Below are 19,966 nucleotides of genomic sequence, written 5' to 3' on the forward strand. Positions count from 1 at the left end.
AGGCTCCACGGGAAATGGAGTCTGGACGTGCTGGAGGCGGGACAATGGGCGCACCACCCACAATCGCCATTACATCGGGATCTGATACCCCATGTTCAGTTTCCAGGATCTCGACTGTGGAGGGAGCTGTCAGCTTCTGCCTGCTGCAGGGCAAGGTTAGGAAGTGGCCTGTCTGCACCTGCCAGTGGGTCTTTTTTTTTTTTTTTAAGTGTTTGTGGGTCTTAAACACTTCTCAACCTGGAGAAGGAATATACTTTCAAGGACTCCTTGTGCTTAGAGTTCATAACCAGTGTAGCAGCGATTGCTTACAGGGTCCACTCACCCACATTACATTTTAGAGAAACGCTGTGGAGTGAGCTCCCAGCCTTGTTGACACTATTAGGAATGTCCCAACCCCCCCCCCCCCGCCGCCCATTTGCTTTCCTCCACCCAGCCCCTGCCTCACTCACCCCACCCTTCCCTCTGGCCATCACCACACTGTCTGAGTCCTGTGGGTTATGTATATATGTTCTTTGGCTGATCCCTTCACCTACTTTCATCCACTCCCCCCTCAGCTCCCTTGTGACAGCTGTTAGTCTGTTCTTTGTATCTATGCCTCTGTTTCTATTTTGTTCATTAGTTTATTTTGTTCGTTATATTTCCCATGTGAGATCATATGGTACTTGTCTTTCTCCTACTGGCTTATTTCACTTAGCGTAATAACCTCCAGGTCAATCCATGCTGTTGCAAAAGGTAAGATTTTCTTTCTTATGGCTACATAGTATTCCATTGTGTAAATGTACCCCAGCTTTTTTATCCACTCATTTACTGATGGGCATTTGGGCCGCTTCCAGACCTTAGCTACTGGGAGCATAGGAGTGTATACATTGTTGAATTGGTGTTTGGGATTCTTACAATATGTTCCCAGGAATGAGACTGCTGAGACAAAAAGCAGTTCGGTTTTTAATTTGTTCAGGAAACGCCATGTTTTCCATTGTGGCTGCACCAGTCTGCATCCCTACCTACCAACAGTGTACAAGGTTTCCCTTCTGTCTACATCCTCAGCAGCACTTGTTTGTTGATTTGTTAATGATGGCCATTCTGGCAGCTGTGAGCTGCTACTCATTGTGGTTTTAATTTGCATCTCCTTGATTAGTGACCTTGAGCCTCATTTGCATCTTTACTAATCTGTCAGAATGCATGGAGCCAACCCTGGTATATGGGACAATCAAACTGCAAATTTGGAGTCCTCTTGCATATGAGTGGACCAGTTGGGGACCAGAAGTGGGTACTCTCCTCTGTATAAGCCAGCCTCAGCGCTCACTGCCTGAACAGTGGCTGTATTTCTTCAGTTTGCAAACTGAGCTGTAACACCTGATCCCCTTTGGAACCCCTGCTTTGATTAAGCTGTTTCTCACCTGAGCTGGCCCATAATTGAGCTCACATTAACAGGCACTTGTAAAGATGTTTTCCTAAGGAGGGATACACGTGAGGATGCTCACCTTATGGGCATCGAGGGAGAACACCACCCATAAGGAGTAGTACAAAATGGGTAACACGTGCTGTATTGGCTGGAGCATTATCCCAGTGTGCCAGGTTGCGGGTTTGTTCCCGGTCAGGTTACGTACAGGCAGCAGCCAACAAATGCATCAGTAAGTGGAACAACAACACATTGATCGTTCTCTTCCTCTCTCTCTCTCTCTCCAAAAATCAGTAATAAAAAAAATGTATATTCTGCTGCTTTGGTATAAAATGCTCTAAAAATATCAAATCCATTTGGTCTAATGTATCATTTAAGGCCACTGTTTCCTTGTTGATTGTCTGGGTGACCTATCCACTGATGACAACGGGGTGTCACTGTCCCCTACAGTCACTTCATTACTGTTGATCACTCCCTTTGTGACCGTCAGTGCTTGCTTTATACACTTAGGTGCTCCTACATTGGGTGCATAAATGTGTACAAGGGTTAGAGCCTCTTGTTGGATCAATCCCTTTATCATTATGGAATGGCCTTCTTTGTTTCTTGTTAAAACCTTTGTTTTAAAGGTCTTGTCTGATATAAATGTCACCGCAGCTATACCCTTTCTCTTCCCTTTCAGCCTGCGCATCTTTCCATCTGAGGTGGATCTCACAGGCAGCGTGTGCGTGGTCTTCTTTCTTATCCACTCAGCCACGCTGTGTCCTCTTTTTTCTTAAGATTTTTTAGAGAGGGGGGGAGGGAGGGAAACATTGATGGGCTGCCCACCCTCCCCACATGTGCCACAACTGGGACCGAACCCTCAACCCAGGCATGTGCCCTGACCAGGAACCAAATCGGTGACCCTTTGCTTTGTGGGACGATGACCAACCAACTGAGCCACATCAGTCAGGTCCACCCTATCTTTTGATTGAGTCACTTAAAACATTTACATTCATTCAGCCCTGGCTGGTGTAGCTCAGTTGGTGGAGCATCGTCCTGTCACCAAAGGATTGCGAGTTCAATTCCTGATCAGGGCACACAGTTAGGCTGCAGTTCAGTCCCCTGGTCGAGGCGCCCATGAGCTCTGGCCTGGGCGCTCCAGGAGGCAGCCAGTCGTGTTTCTCTCTCGCTTTCTCTCTGAAAAAGGCAATGGACCTCAAGGTGAGGATTCAAAACCAAATTACACTTAAAATCAATTATTGATAGGTATGTAGTTACTGCCATTTTACTATTTATAATCATTTATTTATTTATTTTTTTAAATTGATTATGCTGTTACAGTTGTTCTATTCCCCCCTTCATTCCCCTCCACCCTGCCCCCCCATCCCCACCATTACCCCCCTTTAGTTTATGTCCATGTGTCTCAAGTCCTTTAGGTTCTATATTTCCCATGCTATTCTTGCCCCCCCATCTATTTTCTATCTACTGTCTATGCTACTTATTTTCTGTACCTTCTCCCCCCATCTCCTCCTCCCACTCCCCTGTTGCTAACCCTCCTTGAGATCTTCATTTCTATGTTTCCACTCCTGATCTAGCTGTCCTTTTAGTTTGCTTTCGTTTTAGGTGTGGTTGTTAATAACTGTGAGCTTGTTGTTCTTTCACTGTTCATGTTTCTTTAACTTCTTTTTCTTAGATACGTCCCTTTAACATTTCATATAATAAGGGCTTGGTGATGATGAACTCCTTGAATTTGATCTTATCTGAGAAGCACCTTATCTGTCCTTCCATTATAAATGAAAGTTTTGCTGGATAGAGCAATCTTGGTTGTAGGTCTTTAGATTTCATGACTTGGAATATTTCTTTCCAGCCCCTTCTTGCCTGTAAGGTCTCTTTTGAGAAATCTGCTGACAGTCTGATGGGGACTCCTTTGTAGGTGATTGACCCCTTAGCTCTTGCTGCTTCTAGGATTCTCTCCTTCATTTTAATTTTGGCTAATGTAATTATGATATGCCTTGGTGTGTTTCTTCTTGAGTCCAACTTTTTTGGTACTCTCTGAGCTTCTTGGATTTCTTGGAAGTCTATTTCCTTTGCCAGATTGGGGAAATTTTCTTTTATTATTTGTTCAAATAAGTTTTCCACTGGTGGCTGTTCCTTTCCCCCTTCTGGTACCCCTATAATTCGGATATTGGAGCGTTTAAAGATGTCCTGGAGGTTCCTAAGTCTCTCCTCATTTCTTTGAATTCTTGCTCCTTGACTCTTTTCTGTTTGGCCATTATTTGCTTTCTTCTGGTCCACTCCATTGATTTGAGACCCAGTTTCCTTTTCAACGCTATGGGTTTCCTGTGGAATTCCATTCATTTCCATTAGTTTAGCCTTCATATGTTTCTCTAATTTGTGGCTATAATCAACCAGATCTGTGAGGATCCTGATGACCAGTGTTTTAAACTGTGCGTCTGAGAGTTTTGCTATTTCTTCGTCGCTTAGATTTATCTCTGGGGCTTTGAGGTCTTCCTGCGACATTTTTGGTCTGTTCTGGCCCTTTAAATGTGAGAAGCGGCGCCTTGGACTCCCAGGTCGCTGGGTTGTGACGCTGTATGTGGGGGCGTGGTCAGAGCGGGGAAATGGCGGGGCCCTCTACCGCCGCTTGCCGCAGGGACGCTGGGCCCCGGTCCAACCGCCCACTCCCTCGCCTGTCCGCTCGCCCGCAAATAGGCGACCCCAGTCAACACGCAGCACCGCCTCCCCACTGTCTCCTCTGCAGTCGCTCACCCGGTGGGTTGATCGGTCGCTCACTAGGTCCAATCCTGCGTTTGGAACCCGTGCGTCTGGATTCCGCGCCTGGGTCCGACTCAGTCCTCCTTTGCAACCCCTCACGAGACGCCGGTTTCGCCCCTTACCGGTCGGGCTGAAGAATTTGTTGTTAATGGACTTCCGAAAAGTTCAATTTTCCGTGTTCTGGTTGTGTTTTCTGATGCTAATATTTAGTTGTCCCTAAACTTGGTTGTGTGAGAAGGCACGGCACATCCACCTATACCTCCATCTTGGCGGAAGTCTATTTATAATCATTTTTTTCCTTCCTAAAGAAGTCCTCCTAACATTTCTTATAATACTGAGATGCACTCCTTTAGATTTTTCTGTTTTAATAATTTTTTACTTTGTAATTATAGTTGACTCATTATAGTATTATATTAGTTTCAGGCATATAGCATAGTGGCTAGACATTTATATAATGTCTGAAGTGACCCCCCTGATACGTCTAGTACCCATGTGACACCATACGTAGCTTTTTCTTGTCTGGAAAGCTCTTTGTCTCTCCTTTGATTCTAAATGATCACGTGTTGAGTAGGGTGATACTCATTGTAGGTCCTTATTTTTCATCCCTTTGAATATTTAGTGCCAGTCCCTTCTAGCCTGCAAAGTTTCTGTTGAGAAGGCAGCTGACAGTCCTATGGGAGTCTTGTAGGTAATTAACTGCTTTTCTCTTGCTGCTTCTAAAATTCTCTGTCTTGCCCTGGCTGGTGTGGCTCAGTGGATTGAGTGCTGGCCTGGGAACCAAAAGGTAGCCAGTTGAATCCCCAGTCAGGGCACATGCCCGGGTTGTGGGCCAGGTCCCCATTTGGGGATGCATGAGAGGCAACCACACACTGATGTTTCTCTCCCTCCCTTCCCTTCACTCTAAAAATAAATAATATCTTTTTTAAAAAAGATTCTCTGTCTTTAAGCTTTAACATTTTAATTATGATATGTCTTGGTGTGGGCCTCTCTTGGCTTTTCGTGCTTGGGACTCTGCATTTCCTTGACTTATATATCTATTTCCTTTGCCAGGTTAGGGAAGTTTTCATTCATTATTTCTTCAAAGAGGTTTTCATTCCTTTGCTGTCTCTCTTCCTCTGATACCCCAGTGATGTGAATGTTGGTACTTTCTTTTTTTTTTTTTTTTAGATTTTATTTATTTATCTTTAGAGGGGAAGAGGGGAAGGAGAGAGGGAGAGAAACATCAGTGTGTGGTTGCCTTTTGTGCGTCCCCTGCTGGGAACTGGCCTGCAACCCAGGCATGTGCCCTGACTGGGAATCGAATCTCGATCGTGTGGTTCACAGGCCCGCACTCAATCCACTGAGCTACACCAGCCAGGGCCTGAATGTTGGTACTTTCCATGTTATCCCAGAGGCGTGAAGGACTAGCCTACCCTTGTTTTTTAAATATTCTTTTTTTTGGCTATTCCAATTGGGTGTTTTCTGCAACCTTGTCTTCCAAATTGCTGATTCAGCTTCTGCTTCATCTGATCTGCTGTCATTCCTTCTAATGTAGTCTTCACTTCAGTTATTCTATTTTTCACTTCTGAGTGGGATTTTTTTTTATGGCTTCTGTATTCTTATTTATGTTCACCATCTCTTTGTTGACATTCTCACTGAACTCATCTGTTCTTCTCCAAGTTCGTTGAATGTCCTATAACCAGTGTTTTGAACTCTGTATCTGGTAGATTGCACCTGTCCATTTTGTTCAGGTCTTTTTCTGGAGTTTTCTCCTGTTCTTTCTTTTGGGATATATTTCGTGGTCACTTCATTTTGCTGTATGAGGAGGGACCCAAAAAAACTGGAATTTATAAGAAACTGTGTATTTACTATTACATGTTTAGGCTTCAGTCACCTTCAAAGCACCTCCATTTCAGGCAGTACACTTACTGACATGTTTTTCCACTGCTCAAAACAGTTTTCAAACTTTTGATTTTGATGCCTTTTGGTGCTTCTGCCTTTTGTTTGTTTGTTTCACCTCTCCCACATTGGCAAAGCATTTCCCTTTGAGGACATTTTGCTTCCAGGGAAACAAAGAAGAGTTGCTCAGCGTGAGACTGGGTGAATAGGGAGAGCGGGGCACAGGGTCATGTCGTTTTTGGTCAAAAACTGATAAATCCTAAGCATGGTGTAAGCAGGTACACTTGTAAACCACCCATATTGAAATGGGCAAACATGGCGCAAGTGTCTTCAAAAAAGGCCACGGAAACCAAATGCAGCCTCTCACAGCAACGCCAGCTGGTGCACTGATACAGGTGGGTTCATGGAACACGCACTCGCCTAGCCAGGGAAGCCTGTACTACAAGGGCCTTTCCTCCTGAAGATTATTTGGGTTTTTTTTTTTGTTGTTCCTCCTCATATTTGTGTTAGTTTGTATGTATTAGGTAGGTCTGCTGTCTCTCAGTCTTGGCAGGGTGGCTTTATGTCGTAGGTGTCCCTTGGGGCACAGCGGTTCAGTCCCTCTGGTTACTGGAGTTGGGTGCTGCAGGAGTGCCCCTTGTGTGGGTTAAGTGCACTGTCGCAGCTGAGCTTCAACTGCTGTTGGCATGTATGCAGGTGGGGTGACTCTCAGGTGGACTGGCCTCCAGGACTGGCCAGGACCACGGTGGGTGAGCTGCTGTTGCAGAGGCTGACCCCAGGGAGCAGGATTTGCCCCAGCGGAGCTGTGGTGCCTGCTGACACCACTCTGGATACTTTGTGGAGCTAACTGTTCCAAAGCTGGCCACTGTGTGTGTGGGTTCTAGGGCCTGGAGAGGGGTTCTGGTGCAGGCCAAGGTCAGCCCCCACCTGTACCTGGCCAGCTGCAGCTGGCAGGTGTCCAAGCTGGGCCTGGAGGTACATGGGCGAGGCTGTGCTGCAAACCGAGGCAGGCTGCCACAAGTGGTAGGTCTGGCACTGTTCAGCAAGAGGCACAGGTCACACCAAGGCCAGCCGCCACCTGCCTGGCACCTGCAGACCTGAGAGGTTTTAGGAACGTCTGCAGAGTGCACCAAGGCTGGCTGCGTGTGGGTAACGGCCACTGAAAGAGGCTTGAGTGGTGCTCCAGTTGTGTGCAGGTTGGGGGGTGGGGCAGACTCTGGGATTTGGGGCCCTCCTGCGCCTACAGACTGGGTGGGGGAGGACTCACACTAAAATGGTGGCTGCCATTCTAGCCCTGGTCCTGAAGCCACACAACTCAGTTTCTCCCTGTATGTATCTGGCACTCCCTCCAAGTCACTGTCCCTCTTCCAGAGCCCAGGGTGAGTGCCTGGAAGCGAGTCTGTAAGTGGGCCCTTTAAGAGGCCGCCTGGGTTTCCAGAAGCTCACTGGGGTCAGATGGAATCCGACTGATTTTCAGTCAGGTGTTGTGGGAAGTCCTCTCCCCAGCACTGGACCCCTTACTATCATGGTGGGGCTCCGCAGCTGAGACAACCCCGATTTCACGAGCCACACGTGGGCGTGGGGCCAGCCCATTTCCCTCTCTACCCCCTCTAGCACTCTGCGTGGCTTCTTCACATCCTAGGTACAGGAGTTCCCTTCAGCTAACCTTCAGATGCTTCTCCAGGGGGTGGTTTACAATTTCGTTGTGGTGGATGGGGGCCAGCACCGAGTTGACCTGCCCTGCCGTCTTGATCATAAGCTGCTCTATTTTTAATTTTTTGAGGAACCTCCATACTGTTTAATACAGTGTCTACATAAATTTAAAACCCTGCCAACAGTGCACAAGGGTTCCCTTTTCTCCACATCCTTGCCAGCACTTGTTATTTGTTGATTGATAGGTGCGAGATGGTGTCTCATTGCCGTTTTAATTTTGCAATTCCCTGATTAGTGACAGTGAGCCTCTTTTCGTGACTATTGTTATGTGTTCTTTAGAGAAATGTCTATTCTGATCATTTGCCAGTTTTTTAAATTGACTTGAGAGAGAATGAGAGAAACATTGATTTATTGTTCCACTCATTTATGCATTCATTGGGATGATGCTGTAACCAACCGAGCTGCCTGTCCAGGGCCAGCTATGCTAATTTTGTGTGTGGCACACACGCCTGCACGTGCCCAGTATGAACTTCAGAAGTTGAGGAAACCAAGCCCTTTGCAACCGCCCCCTCCAGCCAGTCTCATAAGATCGAGAGGCAGCCTGCTGATTTCTCCACCCAGGTCAGTGTCATGGATGGACCCCTGCTTCGGGCAGCCGGCTGCACCTGCACGTTTTTCTTTCCTGCTGTACTTCCCGTTGCATTCATCATCCGCTTCCGGTCCACGTGGTTATTCCTTGTCCCTTCAAATCTTGGTTGAAGTTCTCCCTAAGTATCTCTCCAGTTTGGTTTCTTTGGATTCTTTATCAGGCAAATTATTTCCATTTCCGTAAGATTTTTTAAATCAGTTTATCATTCCTTTTTTTTTTTTAAAGGTACTGTGTCTTTCCATGTTGTTTAACTTTGTATGTGGGATTACAAGAATTTGACAAAACAGTTTTCTCTCCCAGGTGTGAAGAAATGCCCGCATTGACTCAGGCCGTGTGTGCGGGGGTTCAGTCTATCAGCAGGGCTGGGCTGATGCCCAAAGATGGGCCCTGCGGTGTGGAGGCCAGGTGTGTGCGATCCTGCTGTGGCCCTGCTTGCTCCCTCTGTTGGGCTGCAGCAGGCTCAGAAAAATTGTGACTGGGAACACAGTGCACCCTGCGAGTAGGCCAGCACCCCACAGCTTTCTACGAGGTCCTTCCTGCTGTACAGATTATGGCCTGCGTAGGCCGTGTTCCGGGTGGTCGTGGCAGGTCGGGAGGAGCTGAGCAGGCACCTAAGCATTGTCGGCCCTGGGTGTGTAGGCTGGGGCCCTGCTGTCCCCTTGCTCAGAGGCAGAAGGCTCTGGGCCATAGCTGGGAGCCACTGTGGGGACTCTCGTGGCCTTATGGAGATGGAGGGGACATGAGTAATGGCACTTTGGGGCCAAGGGCTTCCAGCCTTGTTTCCCTCTGCCTTGTCAGAAGCCACTCGCTCAGCCCTCAGTGGTCTCACAGAAAGGACTGTTGTCTGTGTGCACGTGTGTTTGCTTTTACTAGGAGAGGGGCAAGGGTAGCGGGCCCCTGTGGCACCCCATTCTGGGAAGAAGGCCACTGGTGTTTTGGCAGCCAGGCTCCAGCAGCCCAACCTCAAAGTAGACTCAGAGGCACAACTTAAAAGCAAAATGTTTATTGGAGTGTTGTACAAAAGAAGTTTCCAGTCAGAAAATGTATATTACAAAGCATTGGAGAAACAAAAAAAAGACCACGCATTTGGCATGCACCTCAAAGACCAAGACCTGTCTGAAATGAAAGACCCACCACAGCTCTGGAAGCCAACTGCGCCTCGTGGGGGCCCGCTGCAGCACGGGTGCGACCCCCTCGAGGGGCTCTGCCAGTCTGGGGGAGCGAGTCCCGCTTGGGTGTGTTCACATGAACAGAACCATGGGGTCTGCGCGTCAGAACCTTGGCCAGCAAACTGGCCGAGTCGTTGTGTATGGGGTGGGCACCCAGGCCTAGGCTCTGGACTCAGTGTCCCTGCGGGCTGCCCCTCACCACTGCTGGTTCTCTGGGAGGGATGCTGGGCTGTCACGTGATGGGCTCAGACCAAGGCGTTGCTTCTGCATCTTTCTAAGTGGCCTAAAGCTAAGCTTATTTAAGGACGTGTGTACTGTTTCCCAGGCCATAGCAATCAATTTCATGTTGATTTGTTTCAAATACTTGATTACACACAGCATCACCACCCTGCCTGGAGGACCCTTGGGTGAAGACTCACCTTGGGTGGTGCAGCCCAGACACTCCCCAGCTCTGGCCAAAGCCTCTGCCAGGCACCAGTGGGCCTGCTCCCTTCCTGTCCGTGACTTGGGGTTAGGTGAAACTGTCAGCAAATCACAGACCCAAACTCCAGACAATTTCGGATCCCTCAGGTTCCTGGAACACACTGGGTGTCAGTGCCCCTTCTGTCCAGAGGACTGCCTTGCCCTACTGGCCCAGGGCCTCACTGTGGACTCCCCACACCCTCACTGGCCATGCAGTTCTTGCTTCTAGGCAAGTGGTGAGGGGTGGGGGGTGACAACCCTCAACCTCAGAGACCCTTGGAAGCACTCCCAGGAGAGGTGTGGGTGGGGTATGCAGCATGCTGCATCCCCAGGGCAGGCAAGTGTTCTGGTGACACATGTCCCTTCATGGCCTGGGAACTTAGGGCAGCCCTGGGAAGAACTGGAGGTGAAGCAAAGGTCATGGGTGAATTCTAGGTGCAAGAGCACCTTTAGACTGTCAGCCACAGGGGCTCTGGCTTCCACCCCACCTCACCATAACCAGTTCCCAAGGAAAGCCAGGCCTGGGGGTGTGCACAGGGCAAATGGGCAGCTGGCTTCTCCCGGCTGGGAGATGCAGGGCCAGCTGTTGGACAGCTCTGAGACTGCCCGCCCAGGCAGCACACTGCCCTGTCCCAGTATCTGAGCTGCCTTTCTGAAGGAGTTTGCCACCTGGGGGCTCAGAGCTCACCGAGACGGCCCCCTTAGGGACCGTCCCTGGGACCCTGGCCTGAGCCACTGAAGCAGGATCGGCAATCTGAGTACTGACCAATGTAAAAAAATAAATATCCATTAAAAAAATAATTTCTGTGTATCTAGGTAGGGGGCTGTAAACGGTAGGCTAATGCAGAGTCGCTGGGTGGCCAGAAGCTGGCTCGTGACATGGAGCCACCCTAAAATGGATCAGTTGGCAGTGGCCTGAGCAATGTCATTTCAGCAAGTTATACATGGAAGCGAGAAGAGCAGTATATATGCAGAATATATATATATGAAAGGGCAGGAGGCTGACAGCCCGGGGTAGGAGGTGAGTGTGAGGGGTGGGAAGTGGTGGTTACATGTAGACGTGGTTCTGAAACCCAAGGCATTTGCTGCCAAGGTTGTCACACTTGTCCCCATGGTTCACCTGCTTACTCGTCTTTGATCAGAAGTGTCCCTGTCCTCAGGTTTCCTTGTCTCTTGTCCTACTGGTCTTGCTCCAGAAACACAAGGGTCAGGCAGCCAGGATGGGAACGAGGGGCTCCCCCAATACAGCCACAGCACCCTGACTTCACACAGGTGGATAAACCCGCCTGCCACCCAAAGCCCTCAGAGGGGCTGCAACGACCGTGGAGGCCAGGCAGCCAGCAGAACCTGAGACTCCCGAGCACTCCCAGCTGTGTTCCCATGGGCTGAGCCCCCGGCTCCACGGGTGTGCCCCTGCCCCGCACCAGGAAGGAACCTGGATTCTGAATTTGGCTTTTAAAAGCTTAACATAAATGACTACTGAATTCCTATAGCTTCTCTGTCTACCTCCAGGCACAAGGGGCAGCCCCCTCCCCCCAGCCTGTCTGTCACGGAGGCAAGGGTAAGTGCATGGCCCCTCCAGCCTCCAAGTCCAAGCCCATCAGCCATTAGGTTCCTGGGTCTGGAATTCAACCCACAGGGGAAATGGGTACTGAAAGAAGTGTGGACAGTGGTGGAGGGTCCACAGAAACCCACCAACCGAACAGAGACCCACCCCACTTTCTGGCAGTTTGCTTAAAAATTCTCTAGAAATGTATCAAGGACTAAAGAAAGCCAATGATATAAAAATAGTTTCAAGTGGCTCTGGGTAAGGAAAGGTGTGCTCCTTCACATAACACGGCAGCCTCTCGAGGTGGTCCTCGGGTCCCCCTGGGAGGAAGGAAGGACAGCAGTTAGGGGGGCCGGGAGCCTAGGAAGGTAGCTGGTGGCCCCAACCCCTGCCAGGGAGGGGCTGGACCGAGCTGGGGGCCTGAGACACCTCTGGAACACCAGCCCCTGACAAAGTGATGGGGCCAGTAGTATCTGCTTCAACTGTCCCTGTTCCAGAAGCTCCCATGTCTCTCCCTTACCTCTTTTATGCTATACAACACACCACAATCTTACGTTCCAGACGCCAGAATTTCACAACTTATATCTAATATGGTGTGGTTCTAGGCTGTCCATCTTCTCCCCCAAAAGCATTCTTCTTTTATATTCTTTAAAAAAATATTGATTTGTTTAGAGGAAGGGGGAGAGAAACAGAACATTGATTCACTGTTCCACCCGCTTAAGCATCCATTGGTTGCTTCTTGTATGTGCCCTGACCAGGATATCGAACCTGCAACCTTGGCATGTTGGGATGATGACATTCTAACCCACTGAGCTCCCTGGCTGGGGAAAGCCATTATTTAAGCCACCATTCTCAGACGAGAAATCATGGTGCCTGAGAGTGTTTCCTGGGACTGCCAAGGCAATACCAGTGCCACCAGAGAAGCACTCAGCTTTCAACAAGATCCACACAACAGGCAAGACTGGGTGGCGAGGAATGCTGCCTCCATGGCCACGTCCAGCTAGATGGTGGGACCGCGCAGACCCTGGAGCTAACAGGGCCTGGGCAGTGCCAAGGGCCAGCCAAGGCCAGTCATGCCCATGTGAGCATGTGCTGGGGGTCCAGCTAGCTGGGCCATGGGTGTGTGTACGTGCCCGAGTATGTTCCCAGGGGCCCCTACCTGCTGATGGAAAAGATCCTCCTCGCCAAACTCCGCTCCCTCCTCTTCACCCTCCTCCCCGTTCTCGGTCTCCCGAACCGCTGAGGACTGTTTCACAGTTCTAATGGCCACTTCCTGTGGAGGACAACAGCCATGGTCTCTCGGCCCCTCAGCTGTGCAGGCCCAGCCCACATGGGAGCAGCAGTCAGCATGCTTGGACAGGGTGTCACAGCGCTGCAGAGTACCATCTGGGGACCTGGCCCAGGCTCTACCCCACGGCTCCTGTACCGCCTGGTGGGGCGGAGTAGGGAGATCCCAGGACAAGGCAGAGGCACCCCCACACCCTAAACCCAGGCACACACCTCTCCATCGGCGTTGACCAGGACTGTCCGGAAGTTCTCGCCTGTGCCCCAGCTGATCTGATTCTTCCACACAAGTGTCGATGGGGGGCTGTGGGCCACCCCTGCACCAGCTGCCCACACCTGGGGACACACCAAAGGGCCTCCCTGTCAATGCTGGCTCTGACCCTGATGCATGTGCTACCAGCCGGACCCTTATCAGAGCCCCCTTTGATGCACCAGGCATTTGTTCCTTCCAGTCTTACTGGGTCCTACCCAGGAATGATGATCACCAGGGTATGGAAGAAGAGACTCAAGTTCACAGTGGCCAAGGGCACTGATCTTGGCAAGCAGGCCAAGCTGGATCTGAAGCCCGTCATCTCCAGGGCCCATGCCCAAGACTGTTACATCTCTTGCCAACACCTGCTGGCCTGGAGAGCTGGACTCAGACCCGCCTCCACCGTGAGATCCCGGCATGTCACTTTGCCACACCAAAGGGCTTCAGAGAAGGCCCACTGGAACAACACCGGCACACAGGTAATCTGTGACAGCGGGCGGCTGTTCTCAGAACCAGGCGCTCAGCCACTGCCCCACCCCACAAGCCAGGTCCTGCTTCTCCAGCCCGCCTCACATTCTGTCACCCATGTGGTGGCTGCTGCCACCTCTCTCCCACCGGTGGCCCCTCTCCCTACCACCCACCCCAAGCCCACCTACCGTGACAGTCTGGCCAGCCCGCAGCACATATTTGGGTGTGAACTTGTAGGCAATCTCCTCCCCTTCTAGGACCTGCCTCTTGATCCTCCAGTTCCCCAGAGACTGGTCCTGAAAAGGGACAATGCCTGACACAGCTGTGGAAGACCCAACTGGGGAACCTCCATCCTGGGTCAAAGCCCCTTACCTTATCTGAGCTGTTCTTCAGCTGCACAAACTTGCCCTCCAAGTCTATCTCTTCGATGCTGACGCTGCCTGAGGCTGAGGCCTGCTGGGCCAGGTGGAAGCTGCGGCTGCTGCTGCTGCCACCGCCGCCTGAACTGATGCCACTGGAGCCTGTGCCCAGTGGGTCCTCCACCTCCAGCCGCCTCCGCTTGCTGCGGCTGGAGCGCCCCGCCATGGACATGCTGCTGCTGCTGCTTGAGGTGGCCCGTGAGATGGTGACCCGTGACGATGGGCTGGGGGACAGCTTCAGCCTGGGGTTTGAAGGGGGAACGGAGTGACTGGTAGTGGCAGCCAAGAGCCTGTTGGCCCAAGGATGGAGCAGGACGGCCCAGAGAGTGTGAGGAGGGCAGATTCACTCACCTGCCCAACCTGATCTGCCCCGGGCTGGCCTCCCCCCCTCCCCCCTCCCCCCATACCCTGTCCCTCTCCCCTCCTGGACCCGTTCCTCATGCCACCTGACCTCTCCTCCTGGCCCAGCACATCCTTCTCACCCCCCTACCTCTCCTCCTCGCCTTCCAGCAGCTTGCGGTAGGCACTGATCTCCATGTCGAGGGCCAGCTTGATGTCCAGCAGCTCCTGGTACTCGGCCAACTGCTGCGTCATCACATCCCGCATTTCCGTCATCTCCAGCTCCTTCGCGTCCAGCATCTTCCGGAACCTGTCACGCTCCCCAGCCATAGCCTCCTCTAGCTCTCGGATCCGATCCTCAGCTGCACTAGCCTGGGGAGGAGTCCGAGGCCAAGTCAGGGCAGCCTGGGGGGGTCATGAGGAGAAGCCCACCCGGCTCTGGGACAGAGACCAGACCTGTGGGGGTCGGAGGGGCCAGGGAGCCAGCAGCCTTACTCAGGCACAAGAGGGATGGGTCAGGCATGGGCGAGTGCCTGACCTTCAAGATTGCAACTACTGCCCAGAGGCAGGAGGAAGGACCTTGCTGGGGTTGTGAGGCAGGGGCAGGCGCAGGCGCAGGCATGGACTCCCAAGAATCACCTGCTTCTGGAGGCCGGAGAGCTGGTAGCTGAGAGACTCAACCCGCATGCGTGCCTCCTTCAGCTCCTCACGGGCAGCGCTGGCGGCCTTGTCATTCTGGTCAGAGCTCAGCTTGGCACTCTCCAGCTGAGGGGACAGGAGTGGGCAGATGAGGCGACAGGTATGGAGCAAGAGGAGCCACCGGTACTTTCCCACCTGTTCTGTCCCTCCCCCATTCCCTGCCACCCCACCTGTCCCACCTGCCGTCCCGCCCCCCACCCTCTCCCAGCCCACCTTGGCCTGGTAGGCCTGCTCCAGCTCCAGCTTGTAGAGCCGCACTTGCTCGTCATGCTGGCTGCGCAGCTCCTCGAGTGCCTGCGCCATCTTGAAGTCGTACTCCTGCTGCCGGCTGCTGTCCACCTCCACCAGGCGCCGCTCGTGCCGCCGACGTGTCTCCCGCACCTCCTAGGGAAAGGGCACCCGACCTACTGAGGCAGGCGGCAGGGCTGGCGGGCTAGGGATGACGGCCCTAGCCTGCCACCGACCCATGCAGCTCGGCGGCGTGCTCACCCCGAGTGCCAGGTGCCAGCGAGGGCTCAAAACTGTAAACCGGGAACCTCTGGGGAGTTGCCCTGGTTACTCATTCACAAATTATCCATGGATATACACTTCACAATCACCAGAAAGGACACAGCCCAGATGTCCCTCAGATGATGAGTGGACAGGTGCCCACACACAGAAGCCACGAAAAGGAGTGAAGCACTGACACGAGCATACACAGACCTGGAGCACACGAAGCTCAGTGAGAGGAGCCAGACACACAGCCACAGTGCGTAACTCGTTTACGTGAAACATCCAGAACAGGCGTGTCCACAGACAGGAAGTAGGGAATGGGGGTGACTGCTAATGGGTGCAGAGCTTTTTGGGGATGATGGAATGTCCTAGAATTTGAGGTGCTGGTTGCTCAACCTTGTCAATGTACTAAAAACCACTCTAAGAATGGGACTGATCCCCGAAAAAAATTTACTTATTAAAAAATTGCATATTTATGCCGTGGCTGGTGTGGTTCAGTGGATTGAGTGCTGGCCTGAGAACCAAAAGGTTGCTGGTTCAATTCCCAGTCAGGGCACATACCTGATTTGGAGGCCAGATCCCGAGTTTGGGTTGTGCAAGAGGCAACTAATCATTATTTCTCTCCTCTTTAAAATAAATTAAATCTTTAAAAAATACAATTTATTCTCACATGTTTGAACTTGTCACCTTCAAAGTCCTCTCCATTTGACGTGATACACCTATCAACACGCTTTCCCACTGCTCAAAACAGTTTTTGAAGTTGTCGATTTTGATGCCGTTTAGTGTTTCTGCGTTTTTTGTTTCACCTCTTCCACATCAGCAAAGTGTTTCCCTCGGAGGGCTTTCTTCATTGGGGAAACACAAAAAAGTCACCCAGGGAGAGACTGGCATGAACAGGGAAGAGGGGACCTGGGGGTCATGCTGTTTTGGTCATAAACAGTGTGGTACGGGCAGGTGCGCTCGTAAATCACCCCTCATGAAATGGGCAAATGCGTTGAAAGAGTCTAAAAAAATTCACTGAAGCCAAACACAGCCTCTCACGGCACCACCAGCTGGCACACTGATACAGATGGCTTCCTAAGACACTCCCTTAGGGGTGAAGACTGTACTACAAAAGGCCGATCTCCAGAAGATAATTCCGGTTATTTGAGGTTCCCCCATATAAATTATACACTTTGAAAGCTTTATGATATGGGAACATTTCAACTTATTTAAAAAATGTATTCCCAACCAAGTCCATTCCAGGTGCCCAAGGCCCAAGATGTCTGGCCTCAGGACAGTTGTGGGATGTGATAGTGGCAGCTCAATAAACCAGTCAGCAGAACTCCAAACCACGCGTACACCAACGAGGCTGCCCCAGGCTCATGTGGAGTCAAGTGCAGGTGCAGGGCTGGCTGGGGGGTTCCAGGAGAGGAGCGTCCTCTCCCACTCTTGCCACCTCAGAAATCAGTCACTGTCATGATGTCACTGGTTTGTAAGCACAACACTCCTGTTGTGCCAGATAGCAGTCGTGTTCACGAAGAATCGCTAACCCTTGTGAAGCCCACCACAGCACACCCACCTTCACCACGCGCCCCTTGGCAGCTCACCAGGCCCCTCCTGCAGCACCGGCACACAACCCCTCCCACACCACTACGGGACCTCCTCACGGCGCTCTTCATACTGCCCCTCTACATAGATGCTGGTCACAGACCACCTCGGGGACCCCTCCACAGTGCTCTCCTGGCGCCCCTCTTCATCTGCCCCCTGATAGATTTGGGAGCCTTCACTGGCCTCCCCTCCTGGCCTCCCTGGATCCCTGGTGGCCCTGGCCATCACAGGACCTGGCTAGAGCCGCAGACCGTTCCTCAGCTGCGTGTGCACCCTCCTGCCAGCAGCTCTTCCGGGGCAGTGACCCATGAACGGCCTGGCCACAGGGTTCCATTCTGAGCCATGATAGCAAAATGGGCCCTGTGATGATGTGGGAGGGCCCCCACCCTGACCCCTCCCGAAGGTACATAACCCCAGCTCTACCTGTGGGAACCTCAGGCCCTCGAAGCCAGGCCTGGCCATGCCAGGGAGCTGAGGCCCAGGATTAGGAGGAGGCTGGGGGGAGGGGAGACCAGACCCAGGAGCCGAGGGGAACACACAACCTCCAACTTGTCCTTTGATAGGGAGGGACCAGAGTGGGCCAAATGGCGGCCCCATAAAGGTGTGTCCCTGTGTCCTAATCCTCAGAACCTGAGTGTGACCTTATTTGAAAAAAAGGGTCTTTGGAGATATAATTAAGTTATGGGTCCCAAGGTAAGATCACCCTGGATTATCCAGGTGGGCCCTACACCCAATGACAAGTGTGCATCTTAAGAGACAGAACAGAAACATCGGCATCATAGTTCAGTGAGAAGACCCTTTTGTCTCTCCCCTTAAAGTTACAGCATGACAGACACCTGTACTCAACAAAGGACTCCTGGTTCAGTCTATAAAACATGTCTGAGTGATTCAGGCATGGGGATGTCTAAAGATAACTAAATTGGACCAAGAAGGGGAGGAGGGGCGGGAAAGGACAGAAAGACCACAGATGTGGTGGCAGTGGAGCACAGATGCCACATAAGCCAGATTCTCACCTGAGTGGCTGCCACCTTCTGCGCTAAACCCAGTGACAAGGGAAGAGACGCGGCCCTGCGGTGTAGTGGCCGTGGAATGGGCAACTGCAGTCACATGCAAGGAGGCAGAGCTGCAGACTCACAAAACCACTCCCTCCACCCACCCCTTGCCCACCCGTCGCAGCCGATGCCGGTAGAGGAAGGACCCAGCAGAGGCAGCAGAGACCTAGGACAACACACTCCAGCAGCCTCTGGTTACAGAAGGCAGCACCGGAAAGCGGCAGGCCCGGACCCCTACCTGGCCCGCACAGAGGGGATGTCCACCATCTCGGGGTATCGGGGACATTTCCAATGACCCAAAGGTGCCACACCACCCAGACCCCAGAGGTGACCTCGTGCAGGTGAGAGGAAAACAAACTCGCACTATCGTACCTCCTGCAGGAAAAGAACCCTTCTATTTATGAATCTGCCGAACTGTTCATAGCACAGCAGTATCTGAACAAGAGTTCACTGCCTTGAATGCGTAGGCGGAGAAATAATCTATCAGGTACGTCAAATAACCAAGGGTATCGCACCGCCTGGCTTCAAACTATATTAAAAAGCCACAATAGTCAAAAGAGTACAGTCTTGGCAAAAACACACAGAGAATGATGGGACAGAGTTGAGAGCCCAGAAATAAATTCATTCATATGGGCAACTAATTTTCAACAAAGAAACCAAAAAACATACAATGCTCTCCGAGAAAGAAAAGTTTCTTCCATACACGGTGTTGGGAAAAACTCTTGCTACATGCAAGAGTGAAACTAGACTGCCAAGACTACACACAGAAATTAACCACTCGATCTGAAACAGCAAAAGAAAATGCAGTAAACTTATGGACCTTGGTGTCACACAGGTTCGTGTGATCTTGACCCCAAAAGCAAGAAAAATAGAAGGAAAAGTAAATAAATGGAATTACATCAAACTAAAAAACTTCTACAGCCCTGGCTGGTGTAGCACAGTGGATTGAGCACAGGCCTGCGAACCACGGGATCGCAGTTCGATTCCCAGTCAGGGCACATGCCTGGGTTGCAGGCCAGTTCCCAGCAGGGGACGCACAAAAGGCAACCACACATTGATATTTCTCTCCCTCTCTCCTTCCCCCCTTCCCCTCTAAAGATAAATAAATAAAATCTTAAAAAAAAAAAACAAACTTCTACACACAAAAGAAACCAACAAAACGAAAATGTGACCAACAGAATGGGAGAGGTTATTTGCAAAAAACGCCGCTGTTGAGGGCCTGATATCCACAATGCACAAGGAACTTACACAGCTCGACAGTGGAAAACCGGAGAACCAAATAAATACCTTTCCCCAGAAAATGCACAGACAGCCAGCAGACACGGGATGCTTGATGGCGCTGACCGTCGGAGAGAGGCACACCGAGACGGCAAGCACGGTGAGATCTCGCCGCACACCCGTCAGAACGACCAAGCACTGATGGGGCCAGGGGCCACGGGCCACGGGGAGCCCTGGGCCACGGGGAGCCCTTTGTTCTGCTGCTCTGTCGGTGGGATTGCAAACTGGTGCGGCCGCTATGGTAAACAGTAGGGAGGGTCCTCAAAGATTCGAGAGACCTACCTTATGACCCAGCAATCCCACTCTGAAGAACTCCAAAACACTAATTTCCAAAGATCTATGTTCATTGCTGTATTGTTTAGAATAGTCAAGATTTGGAAGCGACCTAAAAGTGCCCACTGATAGACAAGTGGACAAAGGCATAGTTCATACATGCAACGGAATGTTACTCAGCCATAAAAAAGAGGGAAATCTTACCATTTGTGACAACATGGATGAACCTACGGGGTATCATGTTGAGTGAAATAAAACAGAGGAAGACAAATACCATATGATTTCATTTATATGTGGATCTAAAGAACA

General features: G+C 51.3%; 1 protein-coding gene and 1 long non-coding RNA gene across 7 annotated transcripts in view; one reads left to right on the forward strand and one right to left on the reverse strand.

Annotated features, from left to right (window-relative positions):
• On the forward strand, positions 1-16,123 carry LOC119043645 (uncharacterized). 4 transcript variants are annotated; one of them, XR_008390265.1, is made up of 5 exons: positions 1-155; positions 695-732; positions 12,272-13,526; positions 13,773-14,262; positions 14,448-16,123. It is a non-coding gene; the product is annotated as an uncharacterized LOC119043645 (long non-coding RNA). The 4 variants fall into 4 exon arrangements; XR_005081464.2 differs by lacking the exon at positions 695-732; XR_008390263.1 differs by lacking the exon at positions 1-155 and having other exon boundaries at positions 191-732.
• Positions 9,321-19,966, reverse strand: part of LMNB2 (lamin B2) — a 26,018-nt gene continuing 15,372 nt past the window's right edge. The window contains exons 5-12 of one of the 3 annotated variants that reach the window (XM_037137660.2): positions 15,186-15,356; positions 14,913-15,038; positions 14,425-14,645; positions 13,888-14,176; positions 13,704-13,811; positions 13,014-13,133; positions 12,673-12,786; positions 9,321-11,833 (exon numbers count right to left, since the gene is read on the reverse strand). In XM_037137660.2, coding sequence (XP_036993555.1) covers positions 11,792-11,833; positions 12,673-12,786; positions 13,014-13,133; positions 13,704-13,811; positions 13,888-14,176; positions 14,425-14,645; positions 14,913-15,038; positions 15,186-15,356 — 1,191 coding nt within the window. In that variant the 3' untranslated portion in view covers positions 9,321-11,791. Of the gene's footprint in view, positions 11,834-12,672; positions 12,787-13,013; positions 13,134-13,703; positions 14,177-14,424; positions 14,646-14,912; positions 15,039-15,185; positions 15,357-19,966 lie in introns of all 3 variants that reach the window. The other 2 variants (XM_037137665.2, XM_037137655.2) reach the window with 2 other exon arrangements.

This window comes from Artibeus jamaicensis, unplaced genomic scaffold (assembly GCF_021234435.1).
Source record: "Artibeus jamaicensis isolate MK-2021 breed Jamaican fruit bat unplaced genomic scaffold, CSHL_Jam_final scaffold_537, whole genome shotgun sequence".
In the NCBI taxonomy this organism is placed as follows: domain Eukaryota; kingdom Metazoa; phylum Chordata; class Mammalia; order Chiroptera; family Phyllostomidae; genus Artibeus; species Artibeus jamaicensis.